Here is a 26,417-nt window from a genome sequence, read left to right as displayed (position 1 = left end):
TATACAACCTGGTTACTTCGGGTCTGGGACCTTATGGGTACAGGCATGCAGCTGGATGGTGGTGAGGCAAGGAATGTGGGACCCTTGACCCAGGACTCAGGTGTGAATCAGATATTCGTCAGGGAGCCAGGGCCCCTTTCTCTCTGGGAGCGGCTTTTGATGAGTGTAAGAGAGAGGTTTGTCCACAGAGAGAGAATGGAAGAGCACTATCGTAGAAGGGAATGGAAAACCATTGAAGAAAAAATCCAACAGCTGAGAGAAGTGGCAGTATTAGAGGTCCTTTTTGGGAGGGGTAGACAGCATGATAATGACCCCAACAAAGTCAGGTGCACTGGGCAGATGTTGTGGAGTCTGGCAAATCTAGAGCCACGTGAATACACCACCTTCATTGCGACGATTAATGCCGATAACAACTGAGAGATGGTGGGTTCTGTCACCACCAGGCTTAGAAATTACGACAGTATGGTCCATGGCCCGCAGCAGGCTAAGATTTCCGCTGTGATTAAGGAACTCAAAGAGGAGATGAGGGAAATGAGGGAAGAGATGAGGAAGAGCAGTTCCCATATGGCACCAGTGCGGGTCACAAGCCCAAAACTCCAAGCCCCACGTCCCCCAGCTAGAGAGAGAGGGTACACCTCACGAACTGAGCTGTGGTTCTTTCTACGTGACCATGGGGAAGACATGGGAAAGTGGGATGGGAAACCCACTTCTGCCCTGGCAGCACGAGTGCGTCAACTCAGGGAGGGAATCATTAACCAGAAAGGTTCCACTAAAGTGAAGGTAGCCTCAACCTCCCATGACCAAACTGCCAAATATTAGAGAAAAGAGGATGATCCCCTTGAAGGAACCTCTAGCATGTATGCCCAGGGAGGAGAGGATGACCAGTGCTAGAGGGGCCCTGCCTCTAGCCAAGAAGAGGCACGGGAAAACTGGGTCTTTTAGATGGTGTGGATCCGATGGCCTGGCACATCAGAGCCACAAAAATACGAAGCTTTAGTTGATACTGGTGCACAGTGTACCCTAATGCCATCAGGACATGTGGGGGCAGAACCTGTTTCCATTGCTGGAGTGATGGGGAGATCGCAGCAATTGACTCTGTTGGAAGCCGAGGTGAGCCTGACTGAGAAAGAGTGGCAGAAACATCCCATTGTGACTGGCCCAGAGACCCCATGTATTCTGGGCATAGACTTCCTTCGGAATGGCTATTACAAAGACCCAAAGGGACTCAGGTGGGCTTTTGGAATAGCTGCTGTGGAGGCAGAGGACATTAAGCAATTGAACACCTTACCTGGACTATCAGAGAACCCATCTGCAGTAGGACTCCTGAAAGTGGAAGAACAGCGAGTACCAATTGCCACCTCGACGGTGCAGCGCTGACAGTATAGGACAAATTGAGATGCTGTGATCCCCATCCACAAGATGATCTGAGAACTAGAGTCAAGGGGTGGTCAGCAAAACCCACTCACCCTTCAACAGCCCCATCTGGCCTGTGCGCAAGTCTGATAGAGAATGGAGATTGACTGTGGACTATCGTGCATTGAATGAAGTGACTCCACCTCTGAGCGCTGCCGTGCCGGACATGCTGGAGCTCCAGTACGAGCTGGAGTCCAAGGCAGCGAAGTGGTACACCACTATTGACATTGCCAATGCATTTTTCTCCATTCCCCTGGCAGCAGAATGCAGGCCTCAGTTTGCCTTCACGTGGAGGGGAGTGCAGTACACCTGGAACCGACTGCCCCAGGGGTGGAAGCACAGCCCCACCATCTGCCATGGACTGATCCAGGCTGCCCTGGAAAAGGGTGAGGCTCCAAAACATCTACAGTACATAGATGACAGCATTGTGTGGGGGAACACGGCAGTGGAAGTATTTGAGAAAAGAGAAAAGATCATTCAGATTCTGCTAGAAGCCAGCTTTGCCATCAAGAAGAACAAAGTCAAAGGACCTGCTAGAGAAATCCAGTTCCTGGGAGTAAAGTGGCAAGATGGACGGCGTCAGATTCCCACTGATGTCGTCAATAAGATCACTGCAATGTCTCCACCCACCAGCAAGAAGGAAACACAAGCTTTCCTAGGTGCCATAAGTTTTTAAAAGATGCACATTCCTGAGTACAGCCAGATCGTGAGCCCTCTCTACATGGTTACCCGAAAAAAGAACACTTTCCAGTGGGGCCCTGAACAGCAACAAGCCTTTGCCCAAATCAAGCAGGAGATCGCTCATGCAGTAACCCTTGGCCCAGTCAGAACAGGACCAGACGTGAAGAACGTGCTCTACTCTGCAGCTGGGAACAATGGCTTGTCCTGGAACCTTTGACAGAAAGTGCTTTGGGAGGCTTGAGGCTGACCACTGGGATTCTGGAGCCGAAGCTACGGAGGGTCCAAAGCCAACTACACTCCCACAGAGAAGGAAATCTTAGCTGCCTATGAAAGAATTCAAGCTGCCTCAGAGGTGATTGGCACAGAAGCACAACTCCTCCTGGCACCCCGACTACCAGTGCTGGGGTGGATGTTTAAAGGAAAGGTTCCTGCTACCCACCACGCCACCGACGCTACATGGAGCAAGTGGATCGTCCTCATCATGCTGTGCACCCGTATTGGAAACCCAAATCGCCCTGGGATTTTGGAGATAATTACAAACTGGCCGGAAGGTGAAAACTTTGGTCTCACTGATCAAGTGGACCAGGAAATTGCTTTGAAACTAGGTTGCCTTGAAATCCGACTTCAGGAGATCCTACAGAGAGATGAGAGGCAATGCATTAGAAAAGAAGTCCAACTATGAAGTGTTAGAGAAAGATGTTGGTTTGAGACGGTTTTTCCTGAAGAGTTTACTAGATTCAGTGAAGGCCAAAACACTTCGGAAATTAATCCAACAAACGTTTCAACAATTTGCCAACCTCAGTAGAGAAGAAAGTATTTTGAAGTTCTTTGAGATTCTCTCTCCAGTGTACAGATTTGACAAGGAATGCTTCAAGTGTGCTCTCGGTTCAAGCTGGATTATTTCAGTGGAACTGGCAATTGGCCCAGAAGAAGGAATCAGTTACCTGACAGACAAGGGTGTAAATCCAACCCATCTAGCAGATTTCAATCAAGTGCAAACCATTCAGTATTCAAACAGTGAAGACAAGGACAGAAAAGGGATGTTGCAACTCAAGATAGCAGGTGCACCTGAGCCACTGACAGTGACAGCATCATCCTTAACCATTGCAGAGAACATGGCTGACCTGATCGACGGCTACTGCCGGCTGGTGAATGGGGCCACGCAGTCCTTCATCATCAGGCCTCAGAAAGAAGGTGAAAGAGCTTTACCATCAATACCAAAGCTGGCCAACAATGAGAAGCAAGGAGTGAGGTCTCACACAGTCTCTGTGTCAGGTGAAAAATGACTATATGTTAGAAATAGCAAATCAAGGGGACCTGGTTTTAGGGTGAACTACCCATGACACTGTGCTTGTATCTGTATCTGCATGTACATATGTATATAGTTAAAGTAGTGTGTGTTCGTGTATAATTTAAAGGTTTAATATTTGATGTAACATTTTGGTATGGGAAAAAATTCGGGGTGGATAGTGTTGGGGGTTAGGTGTCCTTTTTTGTTTTGGCTTGCCTGTGGAATTTTTACCCATTAGTTGCGGGAACAACCTAACTGTGGGTACTTAGTGGGTGCTCGACAAAAGACAAAGAGTGGCCAGGCCCGGGGGGGAGGAAGGGGGCAGGAAAGGAGGGTGGGGACAGCTTTTGGCTGGCTTTCTTCAGCTTCGGGGAGAGACATTCTTTTTTTGGGGGGTGCGGAGCTGCTGCGGTAGAGAGAAGGGAATTTTGCCATCACCCAGACGGAGCTGCTGCTTTTTCTCCTTCTTCCCTCTTCGTTGGTTGGCCTCGCACCCCCTGCCCTGCCGGGACGTGTAGAAGTGCCAGGCACCACCGCGGAGCTGCTGATACACCTCATCCACCGGCCCAGGATCTCAGCTCATCCCTGCTGTTCCAGCCGACTGTTCCTCGGAGCCCTGCAGGAGCACCGGGACTGACTGCCCGAGGGGTTTGTGAAAACAAAGCCTCTCCTCCATCCCGTCTCAGCTGAGAAGGCTGTCCCGGGGTCCCTGGTTCTGTTTTGTTGTTATTGCTGTAGTTATTGTTGTTTGTTTGCCTGGTTATACTAGTAAAGAACTGTTATTCCTATCCCCAGATCTCTGCCTGAAAGCCCCTTGATTTCAAAATTACAATAATTTGGAGGGAGGGGGGCCTACATTCTTTAATCCCAAGGGAGGCTCCTGCCCTCCCTAGCAGACACCTGTCTTCTAGAACCGAGACACCTATGTTACAAAAGTAAGGAGGAGTTCATGACAACTGACAATATCTTCTTTCAGAGTGGCCCCCATCTGCATGACCACACTGCTTGAAATGTGGACATGGCTTGTATTTTCCTACTACATAAAAGTGTGCATTGATCAGGGAAGGATGCAATGCAATAAACACAACAGTGTATGCCCCTAAATTAAACATCCTTTCTTACTGTTGCACTGCAGCTTTATCTGGGGTGGCTAAATACACTACTGCACAAAAGGATGTAAAACAGAGAGTATGGCTTCATTGGGATTTACTTCTAACCTTTCCTAAGGAATTGTTGCAGAATTTCTTCTAGAGAAAAGAATCTTATCACACACACAAAATAAATGGCTGAGAAATTCAGATAAGTTTACTGTAACTGTATCCTCATTATTCATCCTGTGGTTATTCTGCAATGCAATTGCAAGCACTAAGTCATCACTGCATGCTGATCACAAAAGTGACAGGGGAGGTGAATGGGAATATGGATTCTGACCTGACTTTTGTGCCTCTGAATATCAAGAGAAATTTAATATCCACCAACCCAAACCTTGAGTCCCATATGGTAGAATAAGCATGCAAAAACGCAACTTAGTGCATTACCTTTTATTCTGCTGCCTATGGAAAAGCTGTTGCATTATAATTATAAAGTATCTGATGTGCACTATTTGCAATGCCAGTAATGCTAAAAGTGTAATACTGGACTTCTGCTACAAGAGGAAGAGATAATATTTCAAGAGGCAGACATTTTGATGAAAGTATGTATAGATGATTATAATAAGAAACATAGAAAATATTCAAATTTAAGCTGTAAGAGCAATTCTGTAATTTAAGTGTTCTGTGCACATTAGTCATAAGCAACTACGGGGACGCCTGGTACCTTTGCTTGAACCACCAAAGAAAACATTGAAGGATATTGAAGTCTGCAATGACAACAGATTGAAGTAGCAGTAGTACTTATAAATTCAAAAAGCATCTTTCATTATTTTAGCTGGGCTTTTACAAAAAAAAATAAAATAATTAATACTATTAAATACATTCCATAGGATTAAATCAGAGTTAAATAATGTTAAACAAATGCAAGAATGCCGCATCAGCCTTGCCTGCTCCTGAAACAAAAGCACGTACGAACACAGGACCTTTCCACAATATTGAGTATTTTGTTCAAAGTTGCTATATAGGAATCAGCCAAATTCACTGTAACTTGATAGACTGACATTAAAATGATATGTTAAAAAAAAATAGTTAGAGGGCACCTGACAAATTTACCTCATTCATCCTTCCACCTTGAGTTAAAAATCCAGATTTGTGTAACTGGTCCTAAAGACAGCTAGTGATTGAAATGCTACAGCTTTCCCAGGAAGTCTGTTCTAGTGTTTCTCTATCCTCAGTGATAAAACAGGCTGAATTAATTCAGAAGAGATTTCTGGCCACCCACATAAAACATGAAATACTCTTAATGAAAAAAGGAGTTTATATGGTAATACACATTAACAAACATAAATGTTTCATGTTTCTAGTTACTATCTTCAGCATGAAATGCACTCCTTCAAGAACTCTTTGCTATAGAAACTGATTAGCACTCTGAAATTTGAAATGCTTAAATGCATCATTATTTGTATTATACACATTTTTGCTTCTCCAGTAGTCTTCATAAAAGAAATTCTACTCTTATTACCAGACGCCATGAAATAGGATTTATTGAACGTGTTTCTGGTTCACAGAGCTAAACCATTCCTCTAATTCATGTAAAATAAACCATACTATTTGATATAAATGCTATTCATTATTTAAATATCATTAGAATGTATGAGAAAGAGGAAATAATTTCAAGGCATAATTTAGATAGCTTGTTAGAGGTATGAACTGCTGTTGATGACACATTAAAGAAAGAAAAAGGAATTGGTGAAATACTAGGTATGAATATTTAAACTCTGCATAGTTAACTCATTTTCTGTAAAAATAAATTTTATCATTGTAAATTAAATGTAACACCTGGCTGAATTATATTACATATGTGCTATACATATATATATTATCTGTATCTGCCTGTTACTTGAGTGTACAGCTAGAGAATAAAACTATACCAGGAGGGAAACCTAAGGAAGAGGAGAACAGCTAAGAGAGAGGTCCTCCCCACTGTCATAAGAGCTCTAAGCCTATTTCTGAATGAAAGCTCAGGAGTGATTTGGAAGAGAAATAAACAAATTGGGAACTTGCCCTGGCTCCACATGTAAGCAGCTTCTGAGACTCTGGGATCCTGATAGGTAGTATCAGAGCTTTGAATGGCATGGGCAGAAGGTGAAGACAGTGAATCACTGTAGGGGATGAGCTGGTTTGTGTCTCAGGATGCCACGGTCCTTTTCTGACCCAGAAATGTGTTTTCATGGTAGTAGAATGACAGGCATGGGAACAGCCAAAATTTTCAGGAAAATGCCACAGGTTGTTATGCACACTATACTTTTGTTGAGAAGTGGTTTACTCCGTATTTTACTCAAGTATAAACCAACAGTCTTACATTCTAGTAAATGGAAAAAACTTTTAGAGTCTTGATGGTTGGGAGCTTGAACATTTTTGGTCAGTTTCAGTCAGACTGGTTGCAATCAGACTGAGCAGGGAGAGAAAAGTGCACTGCTGGGCATGGCACAAACATCAGTTTCTTAGACACAGGCAGGAATTTCTTGTGTGGGGTAAAAATTAGTTCTTAAGAAGTAGCAGAAGAGCTGGGTTTTAATCTTGAGGGAGGAAGAAGCGCAGCAGAAGGTAGACGAGGAAGAAGGTAGAGCCAATAGTGTTTTCTGAATGTACATGTGGCCTGGCACAAAACCAAGGAGCTGTTGTGGCTAACTGTATCGTAAGCTGCCTTATTGTAGTTGTGGATGGAATCAAGTAAAACCACCTCTGAAGACAGGTGAATTCAGGATCCTCTATATACATTTTCAACACCTATTTTCAATGAATCCATGTAACTACAAAAATAATCTAATATACAAAAATTTTATATGGTATAAAAAAATTATCACAGCTATTCAACAGGGTTAACAACACTGACAGAATCCTGACTGTTAGGCTGAACATGTGATGAAGTTTTTACAAAGGTATTAAGCAGGGTTTTACATTGAATTTTAGTTTTTTTAGAAAAGAATGTCAGGTATTTTACAATGGGAAATTTGAACTTCACTCTCACAGATAGAATGGGCTTTTCTCCTTTTGCTGCTGATGCCTTATAGGGATCACTAAGTTACCAGAGCCACAGCAAAGAGCACAGAAAATGCAGCCTTGATCTGGCCTCTGTGTGGAAGGAAATTGCAGTTTCCAATCCATTCCACTGAGACTGAATTACAACTTCCTTACTACACACAACTGATTTTTCCAACATAACTATTAGCAGCCTTAAGATTTTCAACAACTTCTGTAACCTTTCTTCACTCCTAATGCCTTTGAGGGAGTACTCTCCCGGGAAGGAAAAATCTGTACTTACTTCCAAATTTCCTTGCATCCTCCTGTAAAATGTCTGTTATGACTCAGTTCTGGACACAAGATATCAGACCTAATAGACCCAGGGAAAGTTCTGTCATCCTGTGAGCTCTTGCTTGTAATCTAAACTAGGGAAGAGAAGTCACACCAGATTTACCACAAACACTTCCTGGGCCCCCCGTGGGAGAAGTGTGTTTTTGGTCTTACTTGCTCCCTAAGAGCAAACTTCAGGGCTGTGGACAGATCCCTGTCACACAGAATCAGCATGTTTCCAGGGCAGTTCACTCACTTTGAAAGAGGCAAAACAATACTGAGAAAAGCGAATTATAGCAAATAATTTAATTTTCATGTTGCATTATCCACCTCAAAGGTTTGGATTTTTTTGGTTACGTTTTGGGGTTTCGTGGCTAGTCCCCTTTTTTCCTGTACATTTCAGAGAAACCGTCCCAGCAGAAGTTAGGAAAAGAACGGCCGTGCTGAGACCGTGTGGACGAAACAAGACCCTGGGGAGCGGGCCATGGGCGGTGGATCTGACCGCACTCCAGGCGGGTGTGTGCAGGGGCCACGCCGCTTCCCTTCGCCATTCCCGCCTTCTCCTGCGGCTCTGGGACAGGGAGACCGGGAAACACGTCCAGTGGCTCGCTCAAGCCACAATCATACATAGCGGGAGCGACGGAAAAAAAAATAAATTACCAGTGAACAAAACCCCCGATCCTTCTCTGCAAAGGAAGCGTGCTCCTTTTTAGCGGCACAGCGTCGGCGGTCCTTCGCTCTCACTTCCAGACGCCCAACCGGCAACACGGGCACAGCCGACGCGAGCCAGGGAAGGAAGGGACGCCTTCGCCGGCGGAGCTCCCGCCGGGACTCTCCCACCTCCCCTCACCCAGCCGCCTTCCTCCCGGCGCCGAGGCCGCGCCCGGTCCGCCCGCATTGGCCGCGCCGCGCCCGCCCCGCCCCGCCGCGCTGAGGGTGGCGCTGGCCGCGCCTCCGGCCGAGCAGCGCCGCAGCGGATCGGGGCGCGGAGCGGAGCCGCGGAGCGCCCCTGCCCCGGCTAACGTGCCGCGCCGCCGCCGAGCCGTCCGCCTGGCCGAGGCGAGTGAGTCACCGCTTGCATCCCCAGCTGCCTGGCAGGGCAAAGGAGAGACAAAGTAAACGCCGACGAGCCCCTCAGCCGCTGCTCCTGCCTGGTTTTATTTTATTTTATCTTCTGTAATTATTTCGGGAAAAAAAAAAAAAAAACCAGAAAAACACATCGCCGTGTTTTTAGCAATTCGTGCCGCGTGTGCAGTTGTTTCCAGCACACCCCTGATAAACAAAGGAAAAGGGGGAGGGGGCCCGCGTTTCGCAGAAGACATGCGTACCGTCAGGAAGAGGTGGACTGTGTGCACCATAAGTCTCCTCCTCATCTTCTATAAGACGAAGGAAATAACGCGGACCGAGGAGCGCCAGGAGATGCCTCTGGCCGGGTAACTGCGGGGCGCCGCGCTGGGAGGGCGGCCCGAGGGGGCGGCGGGCCGTGTTCCTGCCCGAGGTCCCTTCCGCGTGCCCGCCCGGACTGTCAGGTGCCCCGGTGCTGCTTGGGCTGTGGCCGCAGCCGGCGGTGCCAGCGCGGCTCGGCGCTTTCGCTGGCGGGCGCTGCGGAGGGTGCGGGTGCCGCTGCGGGACGGGCTGAGAGCGGGGCTCGCTGCCGGGGCTCGGCCGCCGTAGGGTGGGTGCGAGTGCATGGGAGAGCACGGGAGCTGCGCTGCTTCTGGGGTCGCCTCTCAGCCTCCGTAACGGGGCGCTCCTGGGAAGTTTCACGTGTCCGCGGCTGCCCGGTGGCCGGGACGGCCCGAGGTGGCGACGGCCGCCGCCGGAGCCCCTGTGCCTCGGTTCCTTGCCTTTCGTGGGCAAGCGTGCTGGGATGCAGGTGAACGCCTGCTGCCGTCTTTGAAGTTTGCCTGGGAGCTTTGCTTAACTTGGCTTTTTCTTAAGGATTCTTGATCTGAGAGAAGTGTGGGTCATCCCCCTGAGCTCTGGAGCTTCCTCCGCTGGAAAGTCTGGTCCCTCGCTGACACCATGTGTTACATGTTTTCCCTTTGCTGCCTGGCGTTTACTCTAAGCGAAAGGCGGAGTGCCTTGCCGTTTTTCTGTTTGCACCTCAGCTCTCTCTTTATGTATGTGATTGCCTGCATTCCCCATTTTTCTGCCAACTTGCAGCTGTTGTCTGGAGAGGTTGGGTTTTCAGTCAAGCTGGTTTTTACTTGGAGGTCTAAAAGATTTTGTTTTCACTGGAGCAACGCGTGAATTGGTCATTCAGTGTAATTAGTAAAAGCTAAATAGAGACTCACGGTTTCTGTTTGCGTGTGCGTGTCCACTGTGGGTAGGATTCTTTCACCGTAGATTTTTGTCCTTGCCTTAATTTAAAGAGGGGGCATGGGGGAGGGGGGTTGTAAGTAGCCGTACAGGCCTGGAGTAAGCTGAGGCAATTACAGCCTACTTGGTTCCGGAGTTAGACAGAAAGCACATCCCTCTTTCCTAACCAGGCTGGTGAGGCATGGGGGACACAGGTAGCTGTGGCCCCGGCATGTGCTGGGAGCCGGGGTTGTCCTCCCCTGTGTGTGTGCAGTATTTGCTTCCTTTGTTATTCAAGATTTTTGATGACTTGCTGGTGTCCCTTCCTCTTGTTCGGCCTGGGTGTAACCAGGTTTTGATTTCTACCGAAAGCTGTCTGTGTTCTTAGGAGATAAACAGAAGTTTAAAATTTTGGGGTACAACTGTGTAAAAACAGAGGTGAAAATGAATGTGTGAGGTAGAATTGTCAGTGATACCCATATTTCTTAGTTTGGGCTCCTTCCTCTCAGACTTAAAGGAACTGATGAAATTATTCAGAAATTACTTTATATAAGTTTGCAAAGAACAAAATACCTTCCACTGACTGCAAATTGTTTCACACAACTTAAAACTTACTAAAATGAACTGTTGTTCTAATATTAAATGAAAAGAAACGAGTGTGCTTAGTTATACATACCTGTGTTCCTAACAAACCTTTTAAGATACAGCTGTAATATACTTCTGACTAGTCATTTTGTGATACCTCTATTTCTTTATCAAGGAGACTTCATGTACTGTATGGTACTGCTCAGTTTCACTGTTGAAATACTGTATGAAATATCTTCACAGCTTGTCATTCCATTCATTACTGTATGAAGCAGAAAAAAAATACCCTAAAAATTATTGCTCGTAAATGTTTATGTTACACTTGCCTTTCTCCTGAATTAGGGGTTTGGGACATGGGGTTATTTTTGACTGGCCCTCTGGGCAAGCGAAGTTAGTTTTCCATGGGTTGTTTTACTTTCAGAAGTTGTGGCTGTGTGAGGTGGCCCATTTTATGGTTATTAGTGGCACCAGAGATAAATCCTAGACAATCCAAAATGGACTGACTATATACAGTTCCAAATTACATGAGAAGATTTAAACCAGCTGTGTGCTCTCATAGGAAAGCGTGCTAGGACAATTACTGTGAAGCATGCCCTGCTTCAATTAGACAGTATTTGTCCATTTTAAGGTTAAGCAAGTAATGAAACGTGCATGTTATGTGCAGAGTAGCGTTTCTTAAGCAGTGTCATCTTCTTCTGGTATGGAATACACTTGAAGGCAGATACACACTTTATTTAATGAGCTATCTCCACGAGAAGAGAGTCTTATTATAGGGATGTGTTTGGTCACCAAGACAAAGTGACCCAAAGTGAAGGTTGATACTGTCATTTGTACCTTGCTGTCACAGTATGGCAGCTCTGGCATGTACATCAGAGAGGATTTGCAATGATTCTAGAAGATGCAAAGTAATCCAAATTTCTTTCAGTTATTTACACAATGAAGAAATACTGGGAGAAAGTTTTGATTTTTATGTATTAGTTTATTTAATATTGCTTTAAGTAAAATAAATCCAATAAAAAGGAGAGGAGGATCTAAATGAGCACATTTGTGTTCATAGTAATAACTTTAACACGAAGTGCCTCGGGCCTTCTTTCATAAGAGCATAATTTAACATTTTTTCAGTGTACAATCTGTGTAACTCACTGCAGTTGTAAATTGTGACCGTGGAAATCAACCACATTTCAAATGCTATGGTTTAAATGTTGGCAATGCATTTTGTTGCTAAGTTTTATCACTTGTTTCACTGTTCAAGCGCGCACTAAATAATATTTAACCTAGAGACATCTCTGAAGTATCCTTAGACTGAGAACTTTACCTGGATCTAGTAGTTTGGTAATTTTCCTTTAGATGCATGCACTCAATGCATCTAGAAAATACATTCTGGAATATATATGTAATTTATATTATTACAACCATTTTGGAAAAATTTTAGGGAATAAAATATTTTAATATAACAAGAAGTATCAGTTGGATTCTGGCTACTGGATTTAGGGACTTCTGCAGCATCCTCCTGTGCCCTCAAGTTAGTAGGATTTGGGTAATTTGCATACAGGTCTTGAACCTAAAGTTGTAGGTTTTTTCAGTAGGTGGCAGTCTTACCTTTGCATCAGTTGATGTCTGGCTGCAGGGTGTTGGTGTGAAGGAGAAACGGAGCTGTGAGTAATGAAGGATGGTTTTGGTGAAGTGTGAGATACTGGTTTGGTAGTTATAGGGCCTTTTGCAAAGACAGCACATTTTAGAAATTACTACGTATTACCTGCTTTGTTAATTTAGCTTAATTAATGTCCCATTGCAGGTTAGCTTGTGTTTAGTCTGTTGTATATTTACAAAATAATATTGATTTATGTACAGCAGTAATGTTGCTGTGTTTCTTACTAAGGGCAGTGATCCAGTTGTTATCAGAATTTACAGCCCCAGAAAAGCACAACTCAGCAGTTCCTGGAAAGCTTACAGTCTCACATATTCACCGTTTTGTGCCTTGAAGGGCTGTGGTCAGGTATTCTGAGCACGGGTATTTAACAGATAAACAGATTTCTGTATAATGTTGTCCTGTGCACACCTGAGTTACAAGACATTTTTTGTGGTAGATTTTTATATCCAAGAACTTTGATATATTTGTGATTAACAGCTGTGTTTGAACTCAGCTGAATATCGCTCTGGCATCTAGAAGGGAACACTATGGACAGTAATGGAAAGATGTGGAGATAAAAATAAGTTTCAGTCCTGACACCTTAAATTGTGCTTCTAGTGTTTTGGACTTCTCTGTCCCATTTATGTGATCCTGTTGGCTAGTACCACTGCAACTTAAGTGTGCTAGCTCACCAGGTATTCAATGGTCATCACCCAAAGCTTACTGTATTTATTTTTTAAGGTTTGACAAAAAGTTATAAGACTGATGGACAGGGTAAGACAATTGGGGTGTTTTGGATGTGTGCATGCAAAAGTTTAATGAAGTGTTGGGGAAATGTTGTATTTTGTACACCATTAAACTCCAGAATTACCTGCTTAAAAATCTTTAGCATCAGCAGGAGGTCAAAGATATCTGCTAAGCCAGTATTGCAGGTTATGAACTGAGTGAAGGCTTAAAATGTAACACCTAATTCTTAGTTTTACTACTAGAAATGTGGAAGTTAGAAGTGCAGAATCTTCCTCACAAACATGATGAAGTTTTTGTCCAGATTCACAGTTTGGAGTTTATTGTAGTTCTTGGAACTACTGACATATTGGAATATGTATATTCCATTACAAATACAAACATTTAAGCTCTTAATTTGCATATTCAACTATTACAGATAGCTGTCTCCTATTACAGATAGCTGTCTTCTAGATTTTTTTTCTGTTATGGTTTCTTTTCATTAGAAAGCTAAGAGGTAGTTGCTAATTTTTGTTGTGAATAAAAGGATATATTGCTGATGCTTGGGATGTAAATTACTTAAAGTGGAGTTAGCCTTGATATAATTGTGTGTTTTCTATATTCCATTACAGAGATGGTGAACTGAGTTTGAGTAGATCAATGATCAATAGCTCTGATAAGATAATTCGAAAGGGTGGCTCCTCAATCTTCCAACATGCTGCAGAAGGTTGGAAAATCAATTCTTCTTTGGTGATGGAAATAAGGTGAGTTTCTGAAATAGAAAAAAGCTGTTAATTTCACCTTGCCTATAATTCTTTTCATTCATGTTGCTTTATAATTCCTTTGGTCTATAAAACAGTAATTTGATTTACATTTGGAGGTGGATGTTTTTAAACTGTATCTATTTAGGTTTCAGTGTTAAATACAACTGCAGTACATTAGGCTTCAAAGTGAAGTCTTCCTTCATAAGAATTAATGTTTTCATCTGGCTGTGACTGTCAGACCTGTGCAATCAGTCTGTATTATTCATGCCCATATTTAAGCTGGTTGTCTAGAGCTCTTCCACAGACGGTGGTAAGAAACTGGCGCTTTTAGGATGTCATTTTCTGTCATCCTAAATGTTTGAAATAGATCAGGTGGAGGTATCCTGGGCATATGAATTTTCCCTCCCTTGACTACAGAAGGAGCTTAGGCAGACAGCTGAGGTGCAGTAGTCAATAGCTGGGCCATCAAGTGTGAATCCACTTGTGCCTGTGGCTGGTCCATGTCACAGGGTGAGACGCTGACAGTAGTTGTGTCTTACGCAGTTTCCTTTCTTGATGTCAGAAAGGCCAAAAAGAGCATTAGGCTTATGCTGGGGGGGCAGCCCAGTAGCAGAGTTAAACTGAGTGATAGTTCTGATGTGTCTTTACAGTGTATCTGTGCACCTTGTGACCACAGAGAGTAGCAAGATGTCTCTGAGTGTGTCATGTCGTATCTTCCCCACCTTCATCAGGAAGGTGGCCCATGAGAGAAGCATATGGAGCGTGGATTGTCAGATCTAAGAGTGTTGCATTCTATGAAAAATGAGAGAAAGTAACTATTTTTAACTCACAGTAGATTAGACTCGATTTTCTGAATATTAAGACTTTGAGCAGTAATGTGTTCAAATTAAAATCGGGTTTCTGTGTGATTTCCCATTCTACTTTGAAATTTTTTTATTTTAATTTTTTTTTTTTAGTTAAATGACAGTTTACAAACCCCTTAAACAGGCATTGTTTCCATGTATAAAGGCATGGCTTCTCTGAAGGAGAAATATAGGGATTTTTTTAATGACTGCTATTTTGTCCCTAATTCTAAAGCCTGCAGAAGATAAAGGTAGATCAGAAATGTATGTATCATAAGTTACTGGTCCAAAAGCGGGGAGAAAACAGCTTTTTCTACCTGTGGAGTAAGCTGATACGGAAATGAATGAGTGACTGTAAGTAGAGACAACTATTCTCAGTCGTTTTACTGAAAAATTGAGTATCATATTTCAGAACAATTTAAATCCATTACACATTGCTACGCCAGTGAAACAACAAACTAGAAAAAATATTAAAATAACCTCTTGGTTAAAATTTAGAGAGAAAATTAAGCTTGGGTTATGCCAGTTTTACACCTGTTCCGAATTCAAAATACATTATTCAAAGAGGTAAAGCAGTGGAGAATGCTTTAGTATTTTTCATCCTGTTAATACATGTGTGTCATCTCAATCTACTAAATTAATGAGTTTCAAAGTAACTTTTTTCTTTATTGTTTTCCAGAGGGGGAAATTTCTCTTATTTAATAAATTACTATTGTGTACTTAAGAAACACTTCTATATGTAGGGTTTTTTTAAATATTTTGCAGGGAAGGATTTTTGGTGGTTTTTTTTGCCTCATTAGAATGAGGAAAACTGTGTGTCTTCTACACTGGCTGAAGTGCTGCAAGTAGAGGTTCCACTGTAATTCTTCCACTGTAAGATTTTCTGTACCATAGAGAGCATAAAGCTGAGGTTATTTAGCAGTCCACATTGCCAGTCTTGTTTTCAGAGGAACACTGGGGCAGAAAGTAGGTGTGAACCAGAAAATTATTTTAGATTAATGTGACTTAGAGCCAAAAGTTGACATGAACTCTACAGAAGGAGTCAGTGCTAAGTGCCAGGCATAGTCTTTCCAGAAATCCTCTTTGCTGACATGTGTAGCATATTCAGTTATGGTACTCAGTGGTGAGGGAGGGATATCAGGCGTGCTTTTCATTGAGGAAGCTGCATGCAATTCCTTGTGATGTCTTTCAGTCTGATGCTGATTAAATCATGTACATTCTCTCACTTTTACAGATGGTTTGCTCGACACCTTTCTTCCATGGTACAGCAGTAAGAAGCATTTTAGCTGTAGCTTTAGACCTACGCATCTATCAGGACTAGCTTTAAAAAGTGTCTAGCAAAGTCATACAGTATTCTTGTGGTCTAACTAACTGCTCAGCTCTCCATGTTACATGCACTGTGTAGACCATGAAGATGATTCATAGTCTATAATTGGAGCTGTTAACGTGAACAGTGGTTGGTGGTCTTGTGGTGTGAGGTAGACCATAGGAAGTAACAGTAAGAATGAAACAAAATACAAGCTAGTGCCTGTTGAATAATATATAAAATGTTTTCAGTTCTAAGCAGTGGAGAAATAATTTGTGAAGCCATTAGTGTGCATCATAAAGATATTTCATAAAACTTATAGTCACCCATAAATGACAGATGGCTTTGTGTCATACATCAGCTTGGCACCCACTTGAGCAATTTTCAAATGTAGGAAGTATATTATAATGACTTTAGCTTTGTGCAAGGACTGTTGGTTAGTGATGAGTCAAATCTTGTTGATTGCATCTAGAATATTATACTTCACTATTGCTTTGTTGACTTTGTAGGGTCATCATCACTTGCCCTTTTATTTTTGCTCAAGTTAGTGATGTGTTTTTCAGTTTCAAAGGCGTTAGGAATTTTCAGTAAGGCCAGGCTCAGATAGGAGTCAGTGGGTGGTAATTCTCTCCTCTGTCAGGAACCATGAAAGGATGGAAATCTTCCAGTGGGTTTCTGATGGTCTAGGACTTCAAAGCCAGAGAAGGCAGCCTGTGGAGTGTAGCAACCCTCTTGGGAGGGCAGCAGCTCTTTGGAGATCCTAAGCAGGCTTAAGAAGAAAGAGCTAGACTTTCTGTGATTGAGGTGGAAATTAAGTGTGTTACTAATTACTTGAGAGTGTGAAATGTGCTGCCTTGATAATGACTGATTTAGTGGGAGAGTGATTTTTGCAACTGATACCTTCTCATTGCTGGCAACTTCTTTGAAGAATTGATAATTCCTGTGGCAAAGGGAGGAGCACCTTCTTGGCTCCCCTTTTCTATCTGAATTATTTCAATCATGAAGAGTCCACCACCTGCTATGGTGTTATGTCTTGCGTCCTTTCTACTCTCTGTAGCAATGTGGAGGTTTTCCTTATGCTTATGGAAATAAGGAGACTTCATTTGTAATGAAGGCTGTATTTTCAGAAAGTAGGGATGTGGCTGAGATGGGTGCAAACCTATATGGGGAGGCCTTGCACACAGGGCTGACAACAGCATGTCTGTGACCTGTGTGAAATGAACCACAGTTCAATGTCTGTCACTTTCTTCTAGTTACTTTTAAATAAATATGTTAATTTATGCTGAAAGGAGCATAAGGTGGTTATGAATTGCAGGAAGGAGAAATTTTTGAAAAGTACATTGGGAATGTATTCATCTCTGCAATTTAACAGAATATTTCCTGTCAGAAAAGTGTACAGGGAACTTGTAAAATGTCAGCAGCATCTTAAAAAAAAAAGCATCTTCCTCCTTCGAAAGGTTCAGATTATTATCAATTTTTGTCTTTACAAGTTAGTGTGAAACAGCTGTGGTAAGTCCCTGAAGTGCAAGCAGTAAATACAGAACCAGCAGTGGAGCACTGCAATTGCTCTGAAGCTTTTGGAGCAATGTTCTGAAGCCATTTGCACTGTTTCTTTCTGATTGTTTTTGTGTCAAAGACATGGAATCTGGGGTTCTCTGGTCTGGTTTAGTCATAATAAAACTCAGAGGATTTTTGCTTGCCAATCTATTTTACTCTGCCTTGCTTATCTTCATGAAATGCTGGTATATGGATGACCTTCCTGTGATAAGCAGTAGTTGAGTCATTGTCTGTTTGAAAGCCCTCTTCCTTCTTCATGCCCACTCTCTTGTGTTACAGCACTTCTGGTTGTGTTGCCTCCATCAGCTGGGAGCTCCTAGGAACTCTTCCAGGGCTATTTCAAGTTATGTATGTTTTTAACAAATCCAAATTAGTGGTTGAACTAGATGATCTTTCAAGTCCCCTTCCAACACAAACTATCCATGATTCTAAAGGCTGCTTTCCTGGAAGAGCTTTTCTAAAAACCTCCTTTTAGACTAAAGTAAAACCCAGCACATAACTGTGCAAATATCTGTGGTCCCCACTGCCTTCTCAAAAAAACAACAGGAGCTGGAGCTTTAGTCATGTACAAGAGCAAGTTGTGACCTTTTGTTACCAGAGAGCTTGTTATTTCCTGTTGTTTTTAATTAAACTAATTTAGCTGTCAAAAAAATAAAAAAAAGTTTTGTCTAGGCCACAGTCAATCCCTGGTGATTCTAAAGGCTGAGAGCCACCTTCTGCCTTCCAGCTGCAGAGTGCAAAGCAGAGTCAGGACTTGCTAGGGTTAGAAAGTCGAGTTGTTTATGAAGGCCAGTCTGGGAGAGTCTGCAGGAGATTAAGAGGAGGGATTAGAAATCTACAGCATAGAAGTTTTTTAAAAAAGTTGAATGTTTTTTTATCCTCAGGTAAATTAAGGATATTGCTAAGAGTAAGGTGTAGTCCTAATGAAGGCATAAGGAACCAAAGCATCCTCAGCTGCTGTGGAAAAGGTCTGAGGAATACTGTGCTTCCAGTAAGGCCAGGGTAGGTGATGGAGGTGCGTGGGGAGGGTGTCAGGTCCTCACCGCAAGGGATTTTTAGGAACATATTAGATAAACATGGGCTGGGGGACATGTAGATAAAGGCATATCTTAAGTGGGCCTTCAGAGGAACAATTAAACACTTAGTGCATCTCTGTTCCATAATGGGATTGCTGGTGAACCCTCCTGGGCACTTAGGATGCACTCCAGAGGCTTCCCCTCATGCCTGGGGTCCACTCAAGTCTGGCAGCAATGATTTATGGCACTCTCTTCCTCTACAGAAATTATTTTTCCCAGAAAAAGCATTGGAGGTCATATTTCAGTTTTCTTGAGAATGTCTAAAAATATACATGTTTTTGTAATCTTAAAAGTTAAGTCTTCTCGTGGTCTATTTCCTTTTGTTCATTCACACAGTTCAGAGGCAGATGAAGAACAGTTTGAGATTATATAATAGTTTTGTGGTACAAAGACCACAGTACAAAATAAAACTAGAAACATGCATCATGAGAAAAATCTCACCATGTTTCCCCAGAGCAGTAAACAGTATTAACATTTGGCAAGCTATTCAGAGACCTTGCTGTTGCGTGATCTCATCAGATAACCAGGAGTTTCAGTTGGTACTTAAATATTATGGAGATCTGTTTGCTTATCAGAGAAAAACTGTAGGTCAGCCACAGATAATGACACTGGGTTTTTTGAGTCATTTAAGCATGTTCCAAGCAGCTGCTTGGCTACAATTAGTCTCACCTGCCCATAAAACGGCTCAGATCACACCCTGATACAGTTTTATTTGTCATTAAAAAACTTGAAGAACAACCTCAAATGAAACTGTTTACACATTGTAGCTTAGGGTTGCAGAGCACCATTCTTCAAGGTTTGCTAAAAATCTTGCTCTTCTTTCCCTTGGTGGAACTGAGCTTACTTTTGAATTTAATATGCAGCCTGAAATGGATTAATTCTTACTTGTCATTATTTTGTTATGTCTGTTTAATCAGAATAACCTCATTTTGCTATTTTTAGTGCTCTTTGTGGGACAGAACAGAGGTTTAAATAAGTTATTATTAATCAGCATCAAGAGTGACTGAGACACTCGTATTTATGCTCAGTATTTGTTATATCCCTCAGTAATTTTTTTTTTCTCTTAGCACTTATGTGAAAATTGGAAGTACTGTTGTCCCCATGGTATGGGTGAGTCAGTAGCACAGAGGGACTTAAAACAATAACATGGATTCTGCATTATTTATCATACTACTTTCAGTATTAAAAGATACCTGGATACAGGCAAATGAATCGATAAAAATATTCTAATGTTAGCATTATTACATATCTCTTATACAAGGATTCTATTGCATATTGCACTACCTGGGTGCACATTTAACTAAATATGCTAATGACAGCTTCAGATAAGAAAATATTTTTAAATATGTGAGAAGATGCTAAGATTAGTGACTTCTGACTGTTTCAGCATTTTATTGAAAAATAAATTCCTTAGACATTTTGGAAATTTCAGCTGTGTTAAATGAGTGGTCGATTATCTGATTCTAATTCAGGTCCATATGAAATTCTTTGGAGGACTTCTAGGATCATATATATAAATAAGTTTTGAATGCAAGCAGCCAAATGAATTATGGAAGATAAGGTGATGTTACTTGTTATATACTTTCTGTACATTTCACATAATTTTCTGAGGTTTTGAGACTCGTTTGTGGTCATCCCTTCTCAAGTCAGAGTTCATGTGAAATGAGTCTCCTGATAGCTTGGCTGATCATGTTCGTAGCTTTTGATGGATTCATATTGTCCTTTACAGCCCCAGCTGTAGTAGCTCTCTCCCTGTGTAATGAATAATTGCAGTAATTTTTAATACTTCTAGATTGGGCAGCTCTTTCTTTCTTGCTCTTTTTTGTTTTGTATCAATAATCCATCAGCTGATCTATTTGTGGCAGAGTGCCCACAAAGTTAAGCTGTCATACCCACAGAGATTTAAAGTCCATTCAATTTAAAAGCCAAAACTGAGTCTTCATCCTCCTTTTACAGAAATATCTTGCCTGGCCTTACCAAAAGCTACACTCAGGATTTTAAGATTCTCTGTCTTGTTTTGTTTTTCTGAGTGCCTCATGTGCCTCAGCATAAGTTGTCTTTGCTGCTCCCTTCATATGTGACAGCTGTAACAGCCCAACATATTCCAGATATTCTTTTATTCTTTACCTTTTTTTTTTTTTTTTTGTTTTTGGCCAAGTTTAGGAAGTAGGAATTACTTAAAAACACTTTTTATTATGTTCCACTTCTGCTGTGCCTTTTCAGATAAGTTTTATGGTGAGTATTATGTGTTGCTGGTTCCAAGATTCAGACAAATTCCTCTTTCTTGAGGCAGCAACAAAAGTGAGCATGGGTGTTTCTATAGTCCATCCTTTTTAATATGTGGGGAATTGTTTTGCCTTTATGCCTGTGTCTGAGTGTTGCAACTGATCAAAGAACATTTCTAGTTCTCCTGTTTGGTTGTGCTCTAGGGAAGTTTGTCTCTAGAAGCTTAATATGCAAAAATAACATTCTTGTAGTCAACAAAATATCCATTTCGTTTTAAAGTCCATCTTACCTACTGGCAACAGTGAAAAATATAATGTTTTGTTTTTCTTCTTTCCTTGTTAGACTTGCCAAGGCAAAAGTTTCTGGTAGATTTAAAAATAAAAGCCCAACTCAGCACTCCCTGTCTGGTCCATAAGAATGTTGTACTTTCTTCAGATGTGATTTTTCTTCACAAAAATAGCTGCTTCACAGAGGGACACAAGCTTGTAAAGCTTTTCTCACTTTTAGTCCTGAGGTATCAGTGGCTTCCACAGCTCTGGCCGAGGGATTTTTTTCAGCTTTTTATGTCAAGGGTGTACTGAAAACTGCTCTACACTGCCAGTGCAGGTATTTGTCGTTGCATACATTAGTCATTACATTGCAGTCATTAAATATCTCTTCTGAGCCTACATACTGAACATGTGCTAGTTTTTGGACCCCAGTCCCCACCTTGTCATGGGCAGAATGGAAGTTTTGGACAGAGTTTATTAGAGAATCCATCACACGGAGTTACGAGGTATGGAACTTCTTTTCTATACCCCTTGCATGTTAAGCTCCTTCTCAGAGAGGAGTCAAAGTATGATTGGATCTAATCTTGACCACAGACTTGGTCAACAGTTTATGTTTAAAGGATTGTGCAAGTGCAATTGAACCTTTATGCAATTTTGTCCCACAAGATTAAGGATGGCAAACCAAATACACTTAAGTTATTAAAGTAAATTATTATTGATGATCGTAATGATAATAATTAGACTAAAAGATTTATATTTAATACATGCTATAGTTATAAGTTCTAGTACAGTGCAATGTTCACTGAAGCCATATTGAAGCAACAGTATTAAAGCTAGCAAAATAATCAAGTAGATATTGATGGTACTTACCCATACCAGTGACCATGGGAAGTCTCTTTTAGTCAGCTTTAAGGTGTAACCTTTAAAGGGATTCCCACTCAGGGAAGGAAGCTACACACACGTTCCAGCCAAGGAGGAGTGTGTCAGAATTCTCTGCCATTAGGAAAGGGGCCTTGGCTTTTGTATTATTTTGTATTACAAAGTGATTGACAGTCAGCTCAGCAGCCTTACATCAGTCACCAGTACTGTCCCTTGTTGGTTCCATTATCAGGAGCTGTGCTGAATCCTCACCAGTGCCAGTTTCTATTAAGGACTGTTCTTCACAGAATTGAGTGTTTAACTTTGGGCTTGATGAGTCAGGCTGGTCTCAGCATTTCTTCAACACCAAAAGCAGGGTGAACTCTTCTTTTCCATCAGCACTGGAAACTTTTGCAAGAGAGGTTGAGGTGCTTTACCTCCACCTAGGCAGAAGATCCTGGTGACCCCATGAGCAGAAAGCATGAGTTCACTTTTCAGCTGATACAAAAGCAAACATTCTTTATCAGTTGCTTGCTTGGGGCTGGGAATATACAGCTGTTCAACTTCACTTGATACATGGCAGTTTTTTAAACCCTCATATTTGGTCATGTGTGTCTAAACCTGTCTAATAGTTTAAACAATTATTTGCATAAAATATGATAAATGTTGCAAAGTGAATTGATGAGTTTGTAAGAGAATCTGAGTTCAGCTAACAGCTTATCTGGACCCTGAGCTGCAGTTGTTTCATTTGCAAGATGTTTTAAGCTGATTTTGTTTAAATTGGTACAAAAGACTGGGTGTGTTCTCGTATCAAGTTAATTAGGATTGCCTTAGCTAAACTTCTGTTAATTAGGAGGAAGTTTATTCTAAACTGAATATATTACTTTTATGGTGAAATAGGAATCAATAAGAAAACATGGCCATTCCTGAGCCAGGCAGATTTGTAAGAGATTACATTTCCTGATCACAAATACTTCATGTATTTAAGTTTGGTTTTAAAAATGTCATAATTCCAAAATTTTTGAAGATACTCAAGCACAGTATGCCTTCAAATTTTCAGTTATTTTTTTCCTTTGTCTCTCTGTGCCTTTGTGTCATTAACCTCTAGTTCTGTAGTGTTTTTGTGTTACATTGCAACCACGGTGTGAACTCCATAAAGGCTTTGCTCTTGCTCCATCCTAGGGCATGGGAAGTTACCCTGGCAGGACTGACACTGGCTACCCTCTGCTTTATATTGTACGCTTTGTACAGTCTGTATTGCTGTTAGATAAACTCCATTTGAGCAGGGAGTGTTGGGTTTTACCTCTGCCTTTTTCTGTCAATGCAGGAAGAATATTCTTCAGTTCTTGGATGCAGAAAGAGATGTCTCGGTGGTCAAAAGCAACTTCAAGCCAGGAGATGTAATTCATTATGTACTGGACAGACGTCGCACTCTAAACATTTCTCAGGATTTGCACAGCCTTCTCCCTGAAGTTTCCCCGATGAAAAATCGCCGATTTAAAACCTGTGCGGTTGTTGGGAATTCTGGCATCCTTCTGAAGAGTGGTTGTGGAAAAGAGATTGATAGCCATGATTTCGTAATAAGGTAAGTTTTTATCTGCTGTTGAATATGCAGGCCATGTTTCTTGGAGAAAACCTGGGAGAAATGTTTTGATCTGAGGTACATATTACAGGCATTATTTGAAATTAATCTGAAACAATATCCATCAACATGTGATACCAAAAATTTAAATTCATGCCTATATTATTGACAAGAAGATTATTTTTACAGTGAAAATAAAACAAGTGAGAAAGGTTTGCATTACTTAATTTTGCTTTTTGCTGTTCTTACTCCAGACAGAATTATTCTTATTGAGGTCTTGGTAGAATAAATGCAAAATGGTTTCTCTTTTAAAAATACTCTTTCATAGTTTTTGGTCAGCACAGATGGCCTTTTGTAAATTACTACATTACTTTCGTGTAGTATGTAGTAAAATTTCAGTGTGGTGTATTGATGTTAAACCAGGATGCCACTGAGGTAGTTGGAAGTCATCCTGGTACATTCATTCATGTTGGTTTAAGAATCTGTTCTTGCAGTTTGGGGGAAAAAATGGTATGTTTCACTTCTTATTCATTCTGCAAACACACACAGTAGAGGGCCTTTGGATTTCATGTGTCATGTCAAAGCTGACCTTATTTGACATCCTGTCATTATGTAGAAAATGCTGAACAAGAGATGGGTAATTTTGCTTTTGAAGCAAAGTTTCAATTGATTTGGTTTGAGAATGTTAAAAGGGCAGAAAACAGGAGGGTTGTGACACAAAGCAATATAGAAATAGTAGTCCTTGTGAGTTATTTGCTTTTTTTTTTTTTCACCTTTAACAATGATGGTGACAATAAGTAGTAAAAGGGATGAATAAAATGAAATGGGAAAGAAAAATAACAGTTTTTCTGTGCATAAATAAAAGAAGAATATGCACGAGTTTTGTATTTAATTTGAAAGTTATTTTAACAAGTTGCAGCTGAAGCAGTAACACACTTCTCTTTCATTTTCCGTATTAGTTTTACTTGTACCACTAGTTATTCAAATTAACATCCTTATTACTGCAGAGTAAATCCAATAGTAATTACCACAGTTTTGAACTGCATTTTGCCTATGGCATGCTTTTGTACTCTCTCTGAGATTAAATGTGATCTTTATAACAGGATGTCTTGTTTTTTGGACAAATTTACGAGGAAACCTTCTGAAAGGGCATTTGTTTTAATGAAGAGCAGATTTTAGCAACTTCTTTTTTTATGGGTCCTTACAGGTTAGAAAGGATTTTTCTTGGAGCAAGTGAAAAAATTATTTAACAAGCAAGTTGTTTTCAGGTATGAAGAAAACTAATAACGTTAAATGATACTACTTTTTTCTGCTTTGAAGAGATTGAGGGTTTTTTCTGTAGGTGTGGTTCAGTCATTTTCCAAGTCAGGAGCTGGCCTCTGGGCCACAGTACAGCGTGGGGAGCCCCTGGGCAAAATTTCAGTGTTCTGGATTGTAGAAGAGTACAGTTCCAGGAAAAACTTCTGCTTCAGTTAACAGACAAAAAGCTAGCTTAAAAAGCAAAGAGGCTACTCAGTTTCTTTTTTCTGGAGAGAAAAAGCCGAGAGTTGGGAGAAACTGAGAGTCTTATCTCTGAATTTTTAAACACAGGCGGTGAAAAGATTGTATCGCTTCTCTTTCCTCTTCCTCTCTCTCTGGGCTTAGCTTAAAGCTATAGGACCCATTTTTGGGCACAAAGCAGGCAATAGGGGGTACAGTAACGTCATTCCAGGACACAGGACTACAGAAAAGTTAAGATGCTAGATTTTTTAGATTAAAATTTTTGTAGAGAAGGCAAGGTACATATTTTATTTTAAATCATGTGCTGAATTTCTTTGCAGTCATCCCCATGCTCTTCCACTTGTTTCAACTAGCCATGAAACCAGGTGATGATATCGGATAGGAGATTTTAACTAACTCAGCTACATGGAGGAAAGATAATACTCTAAAGACTTGATGAAGATTAATAGGAACAGTAAGAATTTACTGTTGCTAATCAGTTCTTTAGGCTGGTGAGATGTGGGCGTTCTGTGAAGTTGGTGAGGAACTCTGGAACAAGTTGCCCAGAGAAGCTGTGCATGTCCCATCCCTGGAAGTGTTCATGACCAGGTTGGATGGGGCACTGAGCAACCTGGTTTAGTGAAAGGTGTCCCTGACCACGGTGGGGGATTTAGAACTAGATAATCTTTAAGGCCCCCTTTCAACCTAAACCATTTTATGATTCCATGAAACAGCTCTCATGATATATGAAAATTAAAGTGATCTGTGTAACAGCCAGTGGATCTGACAATACAGTGATTCATAATCTCTAATGTTTTGGGAATAACATGCTTGGCCCTGCTGCCTATAGGGAGTTTCAATGCAGTGGTTTTTTTAATATTAATTTACAAATGAAAGTTAAAATGTTTTAGAATTTGCATATTATAATTTCAAGTATATGATATTTTTTATTTGAGTCTAGATGCATGTATAGTTATATAGCATCTGTTTAAATAGCAAGGAATTTGTTTGCAACTGAAGTTAAAGAAAAACCAGATGATTCATCAGAGTTAGTTTCCTATATTCCTCATCTTCTGTTTAGAAAAAGTTGTACATCATGTGATATGTAATCACATGGTGTAATTATGAAGTTCTGGAGTGCTTCATAAGCACTTACCTATATTGCTGTTAGGATTCTGGTATTAAGATGTACCATGACACATGGTAATATGTCTGCTAATGTTATCAGTTTTATCTGACCTCTCTGGAAGTGAAATGTCCTCACTTAGGTGCAGTATGATGGTATTCTTGAAAGGAGTTACTGAATGTATCCAAGTGTATATGTGGATGAAGGACATTTTTGTAGAATAATCTGATGCCAAGTGCATTATGCCTATATGCTGTGACAAG

The 26,417-nt window shown here is 41.3% G+C and overlaps 1 protein-coding gene across 1 annotated transcript in view; it reads left to right on the top strand.

Annotated features, from left to right (window-relative positions):
• The first annotated feature begins 8,811 nt into the window (after window positions 1-8,811).
• The window catches only part of ST8SIA4 (ST8 alpha-N-acetyl-neuraminide alpha-2,8-sialyltransferase 4), a 47,749-nt gene continuing 30,143 nt past the window's right edge, over window positions 8,812-26,417 (top strand). The window contains exons 1-3 of the mRNA XM_005533405.3: window positions 8,812-9,263; window positions 13,702-13,833; window positions 23,295-23,552. Coding sequence (XP_005533462.1) covers window positions 9,151-9,263; window positions 13,702-13,833; window positions 23,295-23,552 — 503 coding nt within the window. The 5' untranslated portion in view covers window positions 8,812-9,150. The remainder of the gene's footprint in view (window positions 9,264-13,701; window positions 13,834-23,294; window positions 23,553-26,417) is intronic.

This window comes from Pseudopodoces humilis, chromosome 4, assembly GCF_049639895.1.
Source record: "Pseudopodoces humilis isolate 2021_Gansu_Grassland_sample_001 chromosome 4, ASM4963989v1, whole genome shotgun sequence".
NCBI lineage: Eukaryota > Metazoa > Chordata > Aves > Passeriformes > Paridae > Pseudopodoces > Pseudopodoces humilis.
The sequence above is the reverse complement of the archived record's forward strand: the minus strand, read 5'-3'. Positions and strand labels throughout refer to the sequence as shown.